This window comes from Macrobrachium rosenbergii, chromosome 48, assembly GCF_040412425.1.
Source record: "Macrobrachium rosenbergii isolate ZJJX-2024 chromosome 48, ASM4041242v1, whole genome shotgun sequence".
Classification (NCBI taxonomy): domain Eukaryota; kingdom Metazoa; phylum Arthropoda; class Malacostraca; order Decapoda; family Palaemonidae; genus Macrobrachium; species Macrobrachium rosenbergii.
This window is the reverse complement of record NC_089788.1, coordinates 28,472,318-28,491,495: the sequence shown is the minus strand read 5'-3', so window position 1 is coordinate 28,491,495 and position 19,178 is coordinate 28,472,318. Positions and strand designations below refer to the sequence as shown.

Genomic DNA, 19,178 nt, shown 5'->3' with positions numbered 1-19,178 from the left:
TAAGTACAATTTCCCTGCTCTCGACGGGTAAATATAGTACACCAGACTCGGCGTTAACTTATACCTCTCTTGATAGCTCAGTGGTTGGCGTCGACTGGATTCGCTGGATGCGCTGTCTGTGTGTCGTGGGATCGGGACTCGGCAGTGCCCGTCCATTTATCACTTATAAATTCCCCTTCGGTGATAATTCCCCATCGGGGATATTCCCGAGGTAGCGTGGTTTTGATATTAAGCGATATTTGTAGCTTCATGATCATATATTATATATATATATATATATATATATATATATATATATATATATATATATATATATATATATATATGTTACCCAGTCAGTGGAAATTTCATTGCTTAACTTTTTCTGCAAAGTCAAGAAATCCCGTCTATTGGTAGCTTGATAGCGACCACATCAAAAGGCTACTGGTAATGCATATCTGTACCTACACACCTGCATATATATATATATATATATATATATATATATATATATATATATATATATATATATATATATATATATATAAATGGAAATGGATGCATGAAAAATACACACACACACACACACACACACACACACACACACACATATATATATATATATATATATATATATATATATATATATATATATATATATATATATATATATATAATATATATATATCCAAGTCAATAAGTATCCGCACTTTTATTCTAATTGTTTGTGAATAGGCTTTATGGCTTTGTGTGCTATGCCGGGTTGTAGATGGCTCCGCCCTCCTCCCTTGTGGTTGGTTTCAGCGTTACCACTTCAGTGCGCTCTGCGCTGTTGAGAAGTAAGGATGGACGCACCACTCTCCATTTGCACCAAAGAAGAACAACGCTCTGTAATCTGTTTTTTATGGTCTGAAGGTGTACCAGGAGCTGAAATCCATAGAAGACTTTCAGTACAATACGGGGGCAATGTTTTGCCACGACGTAGTGTTTATGAGTGGATTGAGTAGTGGCTGTGGCTGGTCGTCCATCGCGTTTCTCATCCTCCATGCTTGTCCGACTGCTTTTGAACTGCTCAATCCACTCATAAACACTACGTCGTGGCAAAACATTCCCCCCTTACTGTACTGTAAGTCCTCTATGGATTTCAGCTCCTGGTACACCTTCAGACCACAAAAAACGGATTACAAAGCGTTGTTCTTCTTTGGTGCAAATGGAGAGTGGTGTGTCCATCCCTACTTCTCAACAGCGCAGAGCGCACTGAAGTGGTAACGCTGAAACCAACCACAAGGGAGGAGGGCGGAGCCATCTACAACCCTACATAGCACACAAAGCCATACAGCCTATTCACAAACAATTAGAATAGAAGTGCGGATACTTATTGACTTACCCTCGTATATACATACACACACACACACACACACACACACACACACATATATATATATATATATATATATATATATATATATATATATATATATATACATATATACATACATATACATATACATACATACCAAGTGCTTTCGGGGTCTGTCCCTGCCATTAAACTGAATATCATTCCTATTGATCCCCTTACCATTGGAAGTCTTTGCAAATTCAAAGACAGGATGAGACGTTTGAGACCTCAGGTGTCATACATAAATTTGATTGCCCAAAGGTAACATGGGAACTTATGCAGGATCAACACTGAGGTGTTTGAGGGTCTAAATTGATTGTAATAGGGGGGTTAATTATCACACTGGAGTTGAATTAAACCATTCTGAATTCTAAAATATCAGAAACCATGCAAAAGAGCAAACATAATATCTATCAGGTAGTTCCAGAGTTGTCCTCTTTGGCACCTTTGTACTTTTCGTGAGTTCTGCTGATCTGGTTGTGCTGCCAAATTGTCATTCTTTTCCCTCATTTCTTGATGGCTTGTTTCAATTTAAGTCTTTTTAACATGGTATAAATTTTTTTTTACATTTTTTATCTGTTATTTTAATCAACTAATGCTCATGTTCATTTTGTGTTGCTTCCTTTTTAGCTTGAAGATGAGACACTTGTCTTGCAACGTCACGCCGTGCGTTTTTATAAAAAATCAAAATACTTCTGTGACAAGCCTTCTCCTCCCCATTTATACACACACACACACACACACATACACACACACACACACACACACACACATATATATATATATATATACATATATATATATATATATATATATATATATATATATATATATATATATATATATATATATATATGTATATATATATATATATATATATATATATATATATATATATATATATATATATATATATATATATATATATATATATATATATATATATATATATATATATATATATATATATATATATATATATATATATATATATATATATATATATGTGTGTGTGTGTGTGTGTGTGTGTGTGTGTGTGTGTGATCAATGAATCAATGTTTTATTTACAATATAATTTTGCAATTACACTGGTCACAAAGGATAGTAATTCACTGAAAAACTACTGTTATCCATTTTGAGACTTTACATGCCCTTAAACAAGCCTTTGCCCGAAGTCTCCAACCTTAGGCTATTTTCATATATTTGTTTTCCTTTCTGAAATACAAGGATTTCCATCAAATCCTCTCATTTGAAGACAACAAAACATGTTTTAAAATTAAAAAGCTGATAATGTTCGTTAAATTGAGCCTATGCACTCATCATGCACGATGCCCAGCACCTACAATGAACTACAGATACACAGGAGCACGACAGACTTCACATACCCCGATGAACTCTTCACACATAAACAACTGGAATGCCAGTCCACTAACGTTCCACCTCGAGTTGCTGGACTGTAGCAAAGGCTACTCATTTTAGTAACCTCTGCGACAGTCCAGCAACACTACACTTACCATAACTGGCAGCCTATCCCTGACATCTGGTAATCTTCCTAGCCGAGTGAGAGCCAGTGACATCAACAGACATGAAATGTTTGGTGAAAAAGATCTGAGTTTTGTAACGCTCCTCTTGATAACAGAAGCGTCATTCCTTAAATTGCTTTACCTGGGAATCTGACAGCCTCTGGCATCTGTTATTACGAAGCAATCTTACAATCGCGTGAATAAAGCAAAACTGCATAGCACTGTTACCAAGTATTTGTTGTACTGACTGTTTTTACAACGCTGTACAGTAGTATTCCAAGAATAGTGCACACTTGTTTAGTTTAAGTAATTTTGTGGCTGCGCTTTATGTAGAATCAATTAAGTGCATTACGCAGCTCTGCATTTTTTCTTTTTATGGGAGGGTTTCTCATGATCTAATATCGAGTTCATTACCAGTATACCATCGGTAGTATGACGAGAGTAAATTAAATATAACGGATACCCATAACATTTTATTTAGTATAAAGTTATGGTAATATCTATACTGTGTAACAATGTCATAATCTTTGCTTCGTGGTGGCCTTCACTTCCACGAAGCTATCAACTTGGAGCATCTCATTAAAGACGTTGCCTCAGAAAAGTTGAATATGAAAAACAGTTGAGACAACAGGTCAACTGCAAAAGTGGCATTATCTCTTACAAAACAGCCACCACATTCGTTTTTAATTTTAATATTCTCATTAAAGCCTTGCAAATTCATCTTTTTTCTTACATATTGTACAGCGACAGAATCACCTATCAGGAGATTAAATTATATAATGCTATCGCAGTTTACTTATGAAAAAGATGATATGACTCCTTGGTAACCTTAGCAGCAAACGGTCAGTAATGTTCCTGTAAAAACCCTAACGCTAATATAAACATAAGCGCTATTGGTACATACCTGAATATAATTCCACACCAACTCTCAGTGACGCAAGGAATACTACCTTTCCAGCACTAGATTTTTGTTACCTCTTTGTTCAAGGGAAAACTCAACTGGTACGCAAAAGTTCAAAGCGCCACCTCTCGAAAACACTTCTCTATCTTGGAGCACAGATTCTCTGCCACTTCTGGCTGAAGCTTAGCTTCGTTATACTCAAAGATGATGGTGAATAAGTCTCTGAAAGTATGACTGTTAATAAGAACAGGATAGGGACGCACGTGGAACGTGGTACCACGTACTACGTTAGTGATCCTAACGCGATCTCCTCCCTCAGTAACTAGACGAGTGACATCACCCATGCTGGAGGTGATGTAATCACAGGGTTTGCGGTCCTTGGACTGAGATACGCCTTTGCAAAGGAACTTGGAGTAAGCTTTCCCGGCAAACATCCTACCTGAAAACACATAATCTTTCATAGTCTCTCCAAGGCTATGAGCATAGTCCCAAAATTTATGATGAACATTTCTGGGCGTGTCCGAAAATAGCATGACAGGGTAGCCCACATGTAACCCCAGGGGTACGGAAGGCTTTGCTTTCCAAAACCGACGTAAATTGACTATATGGAAGTTCCCGATTAAATACGAATCTTCAACGACACCATATTCAACCAAGACATCAACAAGCGCCATGTTTACAACTGCTGTGAACACTGACCCAACTGTTACTTTTTCCTGCTTACACCTCTGGATAAATTTCGAGGTGACATCTTGATCAAGGACTCTCACAATGCTGGAGGTGCGCTTCTCTTTGACAGAGGGAGAGAAACCTTTGATGATAAATGGCGTGTGTTCATACTGGAGGAGGCCATCTTCTATCTCTCTTTTTAATTTGGGGTTTTCTTCTAGTACAGTTTTTTGCTCCATGATCAGTCTCATAGTTTCTTCGTCCGATGCAAAATGTCCCAACGATTCTTGGTCATTGATGGGTTTCTCAGAAATGACATCATTCAGCAAGGAAATGAAGAACCCCATAATGTTCATGTTACTCGTCCCGTCCGTCATTCCGTGATGCAGGCCAAAGAGTATGTGGCTCTTGAAGGAAAATGATGGCTCTAGGTCATTAGTGTCATTGGCAATGTCTGGGGAATCATAAACTAAACGAGCACAGAAAAAGCGGCCCAGTTTCACTCTCGTAAGAATGATTGCGCAGTGACTCTCTCACTTCCTCTAGCTGCAAACCCCGATGAACCTGAAAAGGGTAAAATGATTGATGTACTGCAGCATTAGCTGCTTAGCACTATTACTGGCTTTTATAATATAATAGTATGTGTGGCAATGAAGGGGAACAGATGACTAGCATTATGTAATTTCTTTCTTGTTTCGAAAAAGTTCCACTATGACTTTAGTAGTTGCATTTCTGTTCCTCGCAGCTGCAAACCAGTGCTTGAGTATATCCCATAAAATAAGATTTAATGTTAGCAAGAATAACATGCTACCTACTTCAAAATCAATCTCCGGGTTTGTTGCCCTTTTGAACCACAAATCATCGCCACAAGTACCATAACATACGTTCAGACTTGGAACCTTCCTATGAGAGAGAGAGAGAGAGAGAAAAAAAAGCTATCAACATGTGCGCATTGTCAAAGTCCATGTAATAGTTAAAGCTAATTTACCTTACACCATTTTATAATTTCTCTTCGACATTGAGAGGCATGTTGTAGTTTCAATGATTCCTTGGTGTTGATAAATAGAAAAATAACAAAGTAAAAACTACTAGGCACCAGAAAAGTCAAAAGCATTGTGAGGACTCAAGACCAGGTCTTACCTGTACAGGTGAGCAACAGCCCTCCTGACATGCTCTTCTTGCAACGGCTCGGCGCTGCTCAGATCCAGCTGGTACCAGATCAAGACACAGCCGCTCTGATGGTATAACTCCATCTTCTTCTCGTGGTCAGAGGCCTTCCTGAGCCATTCGCCCGTGAAGATAAGTTCGTCCCTTTGGACATAAGGTCGTGTTGTTATATAAAACTACAAACAAGTTATCATTAACACCATTAGCTGGAACCGTCGAATTTCCTATGACAGAAAGAGGATCCTGGTCTTCTTAAGACGGAAAAATACTAAACAATTAGATCCTGAACTTATCAGTGAATGTTAAACAAAAACAAAAATATCCAATACAAAGGGGACGTTGAACTCATTTTAGATGAGAATTACAAAAATGCTCTCTTGAACTTACATAAAAGGACAAACATGACAAAGCACGTACTCCCACTCACATTAAATTATAAACACGAAAAAATAAGCTATCTTGACTTGGTATTACATACGAAAATGACAAAAATACATTACTGAGCACGATGAGAAACGTCAAGATACCTACATCTGCACTTCCTATAAAAGAGATGACAAGAAAACAAACCTAATCCTGAGCTTCACCTAAATTGCAAAACAAGACAAAAAAGGCAATCCTGAACTCCGATGAAAAACATGACAAGCACACCAAACACAACTTTACATCAAGTGAGAAAAACAAACACAACAAAAAAACGGGTGGCTTCCACACGCCGAGTGTCATGATTATTGTCACAATTAGTTATTCAACATGTGAAAACATCCACCATGATAAAGCCTACGAATTAAGTTTCAAAGTAGGCCAATGCAGAATATAACGCCAAAATGCAGGTTAACCCTTTAACAGTTAAATAAATACATATACGTAGCGTGCCAATTTTACCCAAGCCGTTTAGTACATATATATCTTACAGTGAGACTGAAACCAGGGATTTCACGAGAAATCACCAATTCACTTAGGGACATTTGATCCCCGAGGGGCTAGTACTAAACACGGCGAAACAGTGATTCATCTACACTGTTCCGCCGTATTCAGTACTAGTCCGGGATCAAATGTATTTCGCCGTGTTTAGCACTAGCCCCTCGGGATCAAATGTCCTTAAGCGAATTGGTGTTTTCACGAATTCCCTGAAAATATCAGTTATTTCGTGAAATCCCTGGTTTTAAAATCTTATTGTAACATATACGGAGAGCTGCTATTCTCGTCCCTTAATCTCGCTCTCCTTTCAAGGCCAATCCACTCAAACTTAGCCATATAGGCCTCAGAATCATACCTAAATAATAGCAATGCCTCCCTCGCCCAATTTCACCCCAATTTTCCTCATTTTCCTCATCTCAAGCCTCGCTTAGGTTTCAAGACTGAACAGATGAGACAACAACTCAATAAGCAAAAACTGGATACAGTAACTGAATAGTAATAAATATTATTATCGGCATTTGTCACGTGTATTTTTATAAGAAAATGGTGAAGTCAATAAACACAAACAAAGAAAAAATAGACATGTAATAATTACAATAACGGTATTAAAGAGGGAAACTAATTAGAAATAAATAACGTACGTGTATTATATATATAATATATATATATATATATATATATATATATATATATATATATATATATATATATATATATATATATATATATATATATATATATTATTATAAGGTGATATAATTTTTATAACCATTTTGTAAGTGTTTGTAATCTCTCTGTGAAAATTTTTGATTTTTGCTTGCAAGATTCGTCATTTGTTGTGAAGACGTGATTTTAAAATGTCTTTTCTCATAGATATGTTGTGTGTTATGTAAACTTATGATTCTGTGGGATATTTATTCCCTTTTTTTGTTTAATGTTTGAAATTGTATTTTGAAATACTTATCAGATCATACAATATGTATATATATATATATATATATATATATATATATATATATATATATATATATATATATATATATATATATATATATATATATATATATATATATATATATATATATATATATATATATATATATATATATATATATATATATAATATATATATATTATAAATAGCAAGTCACTAAAAGCCAACTCTAGAATGTTAGGAGTGGGTTTGTTGCTGCATAGTTGACCCAAATTGACCCGATACCAACGCATAAATCTTATCAGTATTCTCATCTGTCCCTTCCTTACCTGGGACAGACACTTGGGTGGCACGGTCAAAAAGGGCCAAGGATGAGAGGTTGAGTGTCGCTCCCTTAAGCAGCTTAAATGAACTAAGCTGCTTAAAACAACCATTCTATGAGGCAGAGTGATCGCGCTGAATTGTCTTTCCACAGGACACCTGGGGAGATGCAAGCAGATAGTCAAGACACCTGGAAGATGACACATCTTGGGCACGGTCACCATACGGGCCTGACATCGGGGCCCCTACCCTCGGCAGATGCCTTAAAAGGAGCCAGGACAGGAAGATCTTGGCTGTTAGTAGTCAGTAATGGGAGTTTTCTATTTTTCCCTTACTGGCGTGTAATCCTTAAATCTCTCTTGCAGAGGGACCCATTTGCCATGGACTCTTCTTGGGCTGTGCCTTGCGACCTTTCAAGTCTTCAGTAGGAAGAACTCCAGGCTTTGCAAGCCTCCATATTGTTTACCTTACCATTTCTTTGATCTTTTATTGTAAACACAATTACTTTAGTTACCCCAGTGTTTATGTAACATTCCCTCATGAAGTAGAGCCCTAAGCTCATAAGAAACATCCCTTTTTCTTTTCTTTTTATGATTCCCTGGACAGTAAAGTCAGATTGCCAAGACCAAGTGTGTAAAATTCCGTTGCTGACCTGTTAATGTGCTCTACAGGTACAGAAAACCAGGGAAAATCTTAAATATATAAATATAAATATATATATATATATATATATATATATATATATATATATATATATATATATATATATATGTATATCACCTAAATGGTCAATAGAGGAGGCATAAACATACCCTCAGGGACATTTTTCTCCCAATTAAAGACTTATAAGTGAATGACATGAAAGAAGATTCCCTTTTCAAATTTATAGGGGTTTTTGTTTATTACTTAGTGTTTTCCTCACTAGTACATATATGTCCACTGTAAGTTTTCTGGCTATCAATGTCGTCGTTCTTCGTAAAATGAGCATGGCACACAAGAGCATTATTGCGATTAAATTTGTTGAGACGACAACAGGCTTGTATCCAAAGACTCTCTTGCAATTATATCTCTTGGAAATATGAAATATCTTATTTGAACCTTTGATGTTTGACATCCTAATAAAGCAGCCATAAACTGAACAGGTATCTGGCATTGTTCAAACTTGTACACTAATTAAGAATGCCACTGAACACCACAGAGACAACTTAACACTGAGGCTGAGTGATCTGAATTTGACGGGGCGGGTAAAGGGTAGCAGCCTTGAAAAAGACCCTCGGTTTGCGTGAGGTTAGTGAGGTTCATCTGCGCGCTGGCCGACCTTCATCACTGGACCTTGATTGCAGATAATGGTTAGAAGGGCAAAAGCGGAAAAAATGATGAAATACTTGGGTCAAGTTTCAAGTTCCTTGTACCATTCTCATTCATGTTATTCTGCTTTCTCACTGTACAAAAAAAAAAAGATCCATATAATTCAAAAGTGGTCACAGCTGCTTCTTCATACACTACAAAGCACACTCACATCAAACATGTAGCTGCAGTATACTGCACAGATAATGGACCTACCGAGGATTCAAAGAGACGTCTCTCCAAACAGATTACCTTGAATTTTCCTACTACGCAGTCTCACAGACAGAAGTGAGTATAGGTTCACACCCAGAAACCAATGCAAATAAATACTGCATCAAATAACAATGTAAGCTCTACGCAATTAAAATATAGGTAATGTATGAAGAGCATATAGGAAATAAAGAGAGCATACCTGTGGCAATGTCAACCCCTACGAGTACACATTTCTATCCATCAGATCCGGCTAGACGTCTCGACGTACGAGGTATGGAATCTTACAGGCTAGATGGAAACGTTGATGAAGGGGGAAACCTCTAAATCTTGGTTGACAAATCTTAGGGGAGGCATGGCTGTAGAGCTTAAATTTCCTAATGTTACAACAACTGAAAGTGAAAGACAGTGCCTTAACATCAAATGCACTAGAGTTATGTCTTGACAGATTGTGCAGCAAGGTGGCCAGTGCCCTTCTCCCCATCTCAGACTACCATCTAAACGCCAGTACCTAGTGTATTTACAACTCGGCTGAGTGACTGCGTGAGCAGACCTCGCGAATGCCAGCTCAGCACTCTACCACAGAGCCCTGCTGCCCCGTTGGAACCCTTAGCCCCGCAATTAAAATATTAAATGAAACCCATCAATGATATTTACAATAGTTGGAGGCCACGGAGACAGACACAGATACACACAAATGTCTTTCTAACAATGGATGGATTACAAGATTCCAAAATATTTACATTTTGGAATAAATATTAACACAAAAAAATCTTACCTTTTTTCATAATATGGTCAAATCAAGTTACGATATTCATCACTTAAAAACATCAGTTGTACTTACCCTTTGCTAGATTCCAGCTGAGACATTGTGACTTGTGGCGCCCCACCTGTGAAAGGAGAAAAGTAACTGTTAAGGAAAGATTAGCAGAAGGGAGCTCAATTAATGTCAGCAAGCATTCGATTAAAAATGGAATAGTTATAACGGTTGAGAGTCACCAGCCCAGATGTCCAGTGCTGAAAAATCGTGATCGGACTTTGAAACGATAAGGAGAAGTTGCAATTAACATAAATGGACTGATCAACATATAAAAAAATGAGTATTCAAGAATGAATTTGGTTTGTAGACTCAAGGGTTCCCAACATTTTTTAAAATGAGCGCTGCTACAATACTGTAAATTATGAAAATCCAATTAATAAGAATTATTTTAAATCAACAAGATTTGACATTGCCTTGCACAGAATATTCACAAGCAGAGTTTGTACAACTATGATTCATTGGGAATTTATTAATACTTACCAAACTTACATACTATACATCTAGCTGTAAAATGGCAAACACAAGTAATATTTGCATTTTTAAAACAATTTACTGAATACACTAAATTTGTTTTAATGCTGAATAATAAGCTACAGATATTAATCATTTTACTGAAAAATTCCAAATATCAAAATTTCGCTGAATGCCTCTCATCCTACCTCAAACACTCACAAAGTCAAATATGTTGCACAAAAGAACCACGCGTAAATTCTACAGTATGCAGCTCTCTCACTGCTGTGATTGCACGTGGCCCAGAATATGTTTGCTCTTCTTAGCCTATTTACATAAAAGAAAGTTTGTCACTGCAAATGATTTAACAGCAAAGAAAAACGGCAATTCTCCCGAGAAAACAGGTAAAAAGTTCATTTGAAAGTGACGTTTTAATAAAAAAAAAATTATCTCAAAGAATTCGCGTAAAAAATGTTCACTTTTCTTGACACTTGCATTAAACGTCTCGCAGAGTGCAGTTGTCAAACAATAAAGCATGCTGATCATTACATTGGGCATGCTTTGATACACATGGAAAAAGCAATCGAAAAATCAGTTCACAATAAGGTTGAGTAGGAAACCAAAACGAAGAGCAAACAGCCGATTATAGTACCTTTCTGTCTCTCTCTCTCTCTCTCTCTCTCTCTGCCCAAAACTGAATGATGTGGATGAGAATGCTCTGGTTGGTCACAATGGTTTTTTAATGGGGCACGTGTTTCACATGCGTTCAAAGATACGAAAAACCCATTCTTATTACTCGAGTTACACATTTAAATTTTAATTTCAAAAAGTACTGCTTGGCAAAAACAAATATTCTCTAAGGGGTTAGATATTAAGAATCAGGATGATGCAGTGTAAGTGAGGATTGCTATTGAAAATTCATCAGTGTTATACTGACTCTACCTTAGACAAGTTGTGCAATTTTTAAAAAAATATCATTTTTTATTATTACAACAAACAGCAAGGGGACACTAGCAACAGTGCCTGTATATGTAGTTATCATCAGCAGCTCTGCCCAACGGCTGAAAAATCTTACATGTGGAGCATCTTCGCTTTACTGTGCTTGGAGAGAGCTGATGCCCAAACGTTATCAAAACCCACTGAATGTGAATAAGACATTCGCAGAAAACTTCCTGCTGGACTTTCCATTTCAAATTCGAATCTCAAGTCAAGACCGATGTTGACACATGATTCTTCAATTACTCTTATTTTTATTGGTTACGATATTTGCTAAAACCTTGGTTATGCACGATGGAAATAAATTGTTAGCGATTGCATACCAGTAATAATAATTACAATAATAATACTGAGACAGCCAGAATCACGCAGTAACGTCACTCACACCGCTGCACCTCCTGTGACTAGACTCTTTTTCGTTCTTTTTTCCTCAATCAGTACTACTCTGATCAAAACTTACAATATAACTAACCGTCAGAATGCACAAAGATCTCCAGGAACCCTGAAGTCCCAATTGAATCGAGGACCCGGATTCAACTGGTTAGATAACAAGCACGCACAGCACAGCAAGCGCGCTTACTAAGATTCCAATAATGCCTTTGATTTCAAAAACGCCCCTTCACCTTTCTTAAATTTGCTGATTATATAATATATATATATATATATATATATATATATATATATATATATATATATATATATATATATAAATATACATACATATACATATGTATATATACATATATGCATATACAAATATACATATGTAAATATATACATATATGTATGTGTATATATATGTATATATATTTACACATATGTATGTGTATGTATATATATATACATATTATGTATATATATACATATTTATGGTAGTCTTGAATACACAGTTTGATAAAAAGAGAAGTCATCTGGACAAAATGAGACACAAGCTGATTATGTTTTGGTCAGGAAGGAACAAAAGAAAATCATTATAGATTGTACGGCTATTCCGAATAAATCTGTTGTAGCTCAACAAAAACTGGTAATGGCAGATTTTAGGTTGAAAGTTATAAGGAAAAGATAAGCCCCAGCCAGGAATAGGAGGATCAAAACTTGGAAGCTGAAGGGGGAGAAGGCGAGGGAGTTCAGAAGTAAAGTGGAAAGAGCCAGAGAAGAGAGGTATGCAAATGGAATGTCAGAATCTCCTGAAGAGATATGGGATGATATGAAATAGACTGTGGTTCCAACAGAGGTGTGTGGGAGGACAAGTACTAAGCACCAACAAGAACAAGAAACGTGGTGGTGGAATCAAGAGGTTCAAACAGCTGTGAAGGAAAAGAGTACAGCCAGAAGAAGGTGGGAAGACGATAACAACTACCAAACAAGAGAGAAGTATAGACGGAGAAAGAGGGAAACAAAGAGAAAGGTAGCGATTGCAAAGGGAGAAGCCAAGAGATAGTGGTATGAGATGATGGGAACTCCAGAGGGAGAAAAGATAATTTACAGGATTCCAGAAGCGAGAAGAAAAGACAGGCAGGATGTAGGAGAGGTAGGAATTATTAAAGATGAAAATGGAAATATCTTAATTGAGGAAGAGGAGGCCAAGCGAAGATGGAAAGAATATTTTTCACAACTATGAAATGCTGAGAATGAGTGTGAAGAACTGGAAAATGTTCCTCCAGTAACCAGACCAATAGCAAACATCAGAGAGAGTGAAGTCGAGAATGCTACAGAAAGGAGAAGTAAATAAAGCTGCAAGAAATTCAGAGGTAACAGCAGAAATGATTAAAGCATTGGGAAATCTAGGCAAAGAGTGGGTGCCCACACTATTGGAAAATATCTGGGATGTAGAGGAAATGCCAAAGGACTGGAACGATAGTTGGATGATTAAAATGTATAAGCAAAAAAGAGACATGTTAAACTGTGGGAACTACAGAGGAATAAAGCTTCTAGAGCATGTTTTCAAGATACTAGAAAGAATAGTAGAAGGAAGGTTGACAGAGTTGGTAGATATATATAATAGAAACGAGTCTATAATTGAATAAACTAAATACTTTGATATATGCACAAGGGCATACAGAAAATCACTGATAAAGACAGAGACAGCAAAAACAGAAAAGACGTTAACGAAAACTAAGTCATAACAGATGCCGAGTTTAACCGTTCATCGCCAGTGACTAAAAGTGTTTACCCGTACTGCGCTGGGCAAAAAGATCAACTAATTTAGATCTTGACCTCGCCCGGTGACCTCTCGCACACCATAACGTTAACTCGATAACAACCGTTGAACGAATTGCATAGACAATTAAACGTGAAACATTAATGGAAAAGGGAAGCCCATCTGGACGAAACTAGGGAAAATTATACCAGATTTAGGCATCGAACCCATACCCATATATACGAAGGCTCTGGAAGCAGAGTCAGTTAGAAAAAGGCATCAGGGCAGGGAGTGTGCGAGATGTGTGGAGAGGTGACTGTGACAACTCGAACAGACTTGTGAACTTATAAAATTTCTGAATGCCCATAGTACAAGTGAAATTCTAAGTCCACGAATTTTACGATGTGCCTTTTAAGATAAAGACTCGGTCATTGCTACCCATTGAAAGGTGGAAAAGTTATACAGTTTAAAGACTAAATAAATGTAATTAAGGGGAAACATAAATTTCATTTAACCAACATTAATAAAAGAAGAACTTATGAAATATTGAAAGATAGCCGACATCTGAGCACGATAAGTGAAGTTCCAGCATAGTTAAACATCGACCACTTGTTCCTACGGAAGTGAAAGCAAACAGTATAACAGACAGTTCTAAGAAGTGCATGCCTTCCCCATTACAGAATTTTTGGTGGCAGCGGTGGGATTTTCCTAATTCCACAGCCGATAACAAGAAGAAACAATTAGTGCGTGCTATCTTTAAAATCTACAGACCATCTTCAAGTTGCTGGTCCGGCGAAGTTTGTAATAAGACAAGATCGAACATATCAAATTAAGTGAAAGTTGTTTCCCGTATAAAGACAGTTACAAAGTGTAACCAATAAGTGTTCCACCGAAGATTCAGTCACTCCACACGCGAATCTCCACTCCGAAAATTAAGACAGTTTAAAATTTAAAAGACAATTTAACCCAACGAAAAGCTCCACGATCATCGATTTCAGGAAGAAGAAAGAACATTAGTGCATCCAACATAGAAGCAGAAGACGAATTTTACGACCGAAATCAAGAGGATACGCAGTTTCACTCAGCGAGAGAGAGAGAGAGAGAGAGAGAGAGAGAGAGAGAGAGAGAGAGAGAGAGAGAGAGAGAGAGAGAGAGAGGAATTTCACGCAGCAGCCGACGTAGAAGAAAACGCGCTCATTCCCTTTGCAATTCGCGAGAGAGAGGAAAGAAGAGAGACTCCAGCAACACCAACGCAAGAAGTTACAAGTTATCCTGACGTCTCCATTCCAGTAAGGCAGCTAAGAACGACGCCCAGATTCGAAGACGGCAAAGATAAGTCCTTGGATATCCTCACATCAATACACAAACATAAGATTTCATTCATTTTACTAAAGTTAACATGATGTGAATACTACTGTTTGACATTTTCAGAACACAAAAGACTTGTACTTTGAGAATCATTAGATACTTAAATTCTCTGGCAACAAATTTTCTTTTTACTAATCAGTACTAATCAATTACTAAGACTTTTCCAATATTTTTATTTACTAACCTGTATTGTGTTTTATTTTATTTTAATTAAGGGATATGTTTAGATTTTTTTATATTTTAAGTGATTTTTCAGTTTGTTTTAATTCAAGGGAAGTATTTGTGATTTTTTTTATGATTTTTTTAGACCTGTTTGTCTTTAATTTTTTTTTTATTACTGCCATAACTTAATCTCAGTTCAGTTGTGTTTGATGTTTAAGTATTTACTTGCCATTAATGAGTAAATGCACAGAAAGAGATCTGCACATAATAAGAAAGTAAGGACTCCTGTTCATACGAGAAGCCAAACAAAACAATTGACAATGGCTACTCCTACTCCTTCACCTCCAACAAACACAACCTCCACGGTTGCTCATAAATTACATGCGAGTGACCATATTATTAAGTATTGGGGAAGAAAAGGAGAAAATGATGCTTGTAATCTAGAAACATGGATCGAGCAAGTAGAAACCCATTTGAATAACATAACTGGAACTGACACAGACAAATTAAATGAAGCCAAAGCCTATCTAGATTTGTCATCAGGAGATATAGGATGTTACATACACGCTAGTGCCTATAAAAGAGTTAAGAATTGGGAAGAACTAAAGCAATACCTGAGAATATATTCCACAGTAGGCAAAACAGATCCTGTTATCAGTCTCACAAAGATAGTTCAAGGATGGAGAGTAGACAAAAGAAACTACCTCAGAATGAATCCTCAGTTATATAGCCATTTCAAGGAATGGAACCATTTGGTTGCAGACACTCCATGGTCAACGACTTTAGTAGGTCAAAAGGTAATAACAATTGAAAACTGCCATAATATGTTTAGGTTAGCTTTACTGTTAGGAAGCCTACCCTCAAAGGCTATTGAAAAGATGAATCGTACTTGGGGTTTAGAAGACGATGTCATTGAAATTGAAAGTGAAGTGAGGAAAATTTTAGGTAGGAATCCTGAAGGGAATGATCTATACAGACCTTTAGTTACTGTAGGACAAGAGAGAGGGGATCCTAGTCATCATAATAGGAGATCTAGGACACCAGCTAGAAATCAGAATAGGAATCCAGGTAAAACACATCAAGGAAGACCTTCCACAGTTACATGCTACAATTGCCAAAAGAGAGGGCATTACGCAAGTGAATGTTATGGAACAGCTTATTGTCCTTACCATAAGAAAACAGGACATAATGCCAGAGATTGTAAGAGTAGACCTAGACATAGCTCACAGTCACAAGGTAGAGGTAGATATCATAGTCAGTCTCCACAGATAAGAAGGAATAGAGATCAGAATTATAATAGAGATCAGAACAACGATCAAGCTGCAAGCCTAGTGTACCAACCAGACCAAGAGTTATCAGACGACTCGACAGTAAATTTTTGTATCACTGGTATCATGGACATTCCTACTTAAAAGAAAAGACTAGAGCATCACCCTTAAGCCAAACTAAGTGTATTAGCAAAGTTAATGTAAGAAATTAATATAGTTATAGACCTGTATTTCCCGCTCATGTTGGTTTAGAAAAGCCTATAGCCGTATTCTTTGACACAGGAAGTCCCAAGAATATAATGTCTGAAAAGGTGTATGAGACATATTTTTCTCATTTAAGCTTAAACCCAGTAGAAGACTGTAAAATCACAGATGTTCAAGGAAACAGAATAGAACTAGTAGGACAAGTTAATTTACCTTTCAAATTAGGAAGAATCCCACTTAAGGAAAAGGTTCTAGTAGCAAGAGGAATTCATTTTGCATTTGCACACCTATTGATTGGTTACCCAACTATGGTTAGACAAGGAATCACAATTGATGCACCTAGAGAACAATTAGTGATTAGAAGGAAGCATAGGAATTGTAGAATACCACTGTGTAAAATTATTAGAAGAAACCAAGCTCAGAAATCCTCCTTACTGAAAGGTATCCTAAAAGGTGGTAACACCGACAAGGCATATCAAGTGAGTAACATGAATGCACAACTAACCAGCAGTAACCTAGATTCTGACCAGGAAACTTACCTGAAATTAAACAGAGAATTAAGACTTAAGCCAGGAGAAAGCACGTGGATAGAATGCACAATAAATCCGTTATATGAAGGAAAAGAAGTTCTAACCCTTACAGAAGGAGCACAAGTAAATGGAATACACTATTCTTCCAGCCTACATGAAGTCAGACAAGGTAAAATAGCTTTACAAGTTATAAATAACAGAGGAGGAAAAGTTAGGTTATCACAAGGTACAGAGATAGGTTTAGCAGAAGTATATAATTTCCCTATTCAAGTAGTAGAAAAGGAAACAGTAGCAGCAATTAACAAAGAGAACAAAAATCCAACACATGAAACAGAATTGAGAAAAGCAAAGATATGGACTCACTTGAAAGATATCGAAGAAGGCTCTGCTAGAGAGAAACTCACTAATTTACTGAATGAATATAGTGATATAGTCGCCATAGAGGGAGACACCCTTGGCAATACAGGAGAGATAACACATAGAATAGATATTCCACAGAATACTAAGCCAATCTACATACCTGCTTATAGAGTAGCACATTCCCAGAAAGAGATTATTGAAAGAGAAGTGCAACAAATGAAGAAGCAAGGGATAATAGAACCATCAAAATCTCCGTGGTCCTTTCCACTTTTGCTAGTTCCAAAGAAAGATAAAACATACCGAGTGGTAGTAGATTTTAGAAGATTAAATAAGATAACTGAGAATGATCCATATCCAGTGCCATCCATGAGAGATCTTATCACAACTATTGGGGCCAAGAAATATTTCACCACAATAGATTTGTTACAAGGATTTTTACAAATTCCTTTAGACGAAGAAAGTAAGCCTTTGACAGCTTTCTCCACTAGTAATGGCAGATATCAGTATGTAAGAATGCCCTTTGGTCTAAAGTCAAGCCCAGTAACATTTGTGAGATTAATGGATAAGATTTTAGGTGATTTATTAGGCAAGGATGTACATTGCTATATAGATGATTTGGTAATAGCAACAGATACAATTGAAGAACACACAAGACTAGTGAGAGAAGTCCTAAAAAGATTGAGGAGAGCAAATCTAAAACTAAAGTTAAAAAAGTGCAATTTCCTTAGAAGGAAAATAGAATACCTGGGACATACTTTAAGTGAAAAGGGTGTTGAAGTAAATGACTTGAAGATTAAGTCAATCAAGGAGTATCCTACACCTAAATGTAAGAAAGACGTAAAATCATTCTTAGGTTTGGCAGGTTTTTACCGAAAGTTTATAAAAGATTTTGCCACCATAGCAGCTCCACTGACTGAGTTGTTAAAAGAACACATACAGTTCTGGTGGTCAACCAAACAACAGAAGGCATTTGATGAACTGAAGGAAAGATTGACACACCCACCAGTACTTAGTTTTCCAGATTTTAATAAAGAATTCTTCTTAGCGACAGACGCCAGCCGTACTGGTATAGGAGCATGCTTAATGCAAAGACATGATAACAAATATCATGCTATAGCTTATTACAGTAGAAAACTAAAACCTACAGAAGTAAACTACTCAGTAACATACCTAGAGTCTTTAGCCATAATAGACGCTTTAAAGCACTTCAGGTACATAATATTTGGCTATAAAATAACTGTATTCACCGATCATTCAGCTGCAGTAGAAATGCTCAAAAATCCGAATTATCTGGACGAAGAGCTCGATGGTTTATGACAGCCCAAGATTATGACATAGAAATGAAATATGTGCCAGGAAAAACAAATAAAGTAGCAGATGCATTATCAAGATACATCCCACAAGGAGATAGTGTAAATATGATTAGTCTAGAAAAAAAACAAGTGAACCCGTATGCAATGTATTTACCATGCATTATACAGAAGAACTTTCAGGCAAAACTTCATAAGA

General features: G+C 36.6%; 2 protein-coding genes across 2 annotated transcripts in view; both read right to left on the bottom strand.

Annotated features, from left to right (window-relative positions):
- Nucleotides 1-19,178, bottom strand: part of LOC136831325 (uncharacterized) — a 471,746-nt gene that overhangs the window by 285,608 nt on the left and 166,960 nt on the right. The window contains exon 2 of the mRNA XM_067091564.1: nt 10,216-10,261. Within this exon, the coding sequence (XP_066947665.1) occupies nt 10,216-10,241 (26 nt within the window). The 5' untranslated portion in view covers nt 10,242-10,261. The remainder of the gene's footprint in view (nt 1-10,215; nt 10,262-19,178) is intronic.
- On the bottom strand, nt 2,453-5,782 carry LOC136831329 (uncharacterized). Its single transcript, XM_067091579.1, has 3 exons — nt 5,612-5,782; nt 5,287-5,374; nt 2,453-5,035 (listed from the first exon to the last, which is right to left on the bottom strand). Exon 3 carries the CDS (start codon nt 4,846-4,848, stop codon nt 3,916-3,918), a length of 933 nt encoding a protein of 310 aa, XP_066947680.1. The 5' UTR covers nt 4,849-5,035; nt 5,287-5,374; nt 5,612-5,782; the 3' UTR covers nt 2,453-3,915.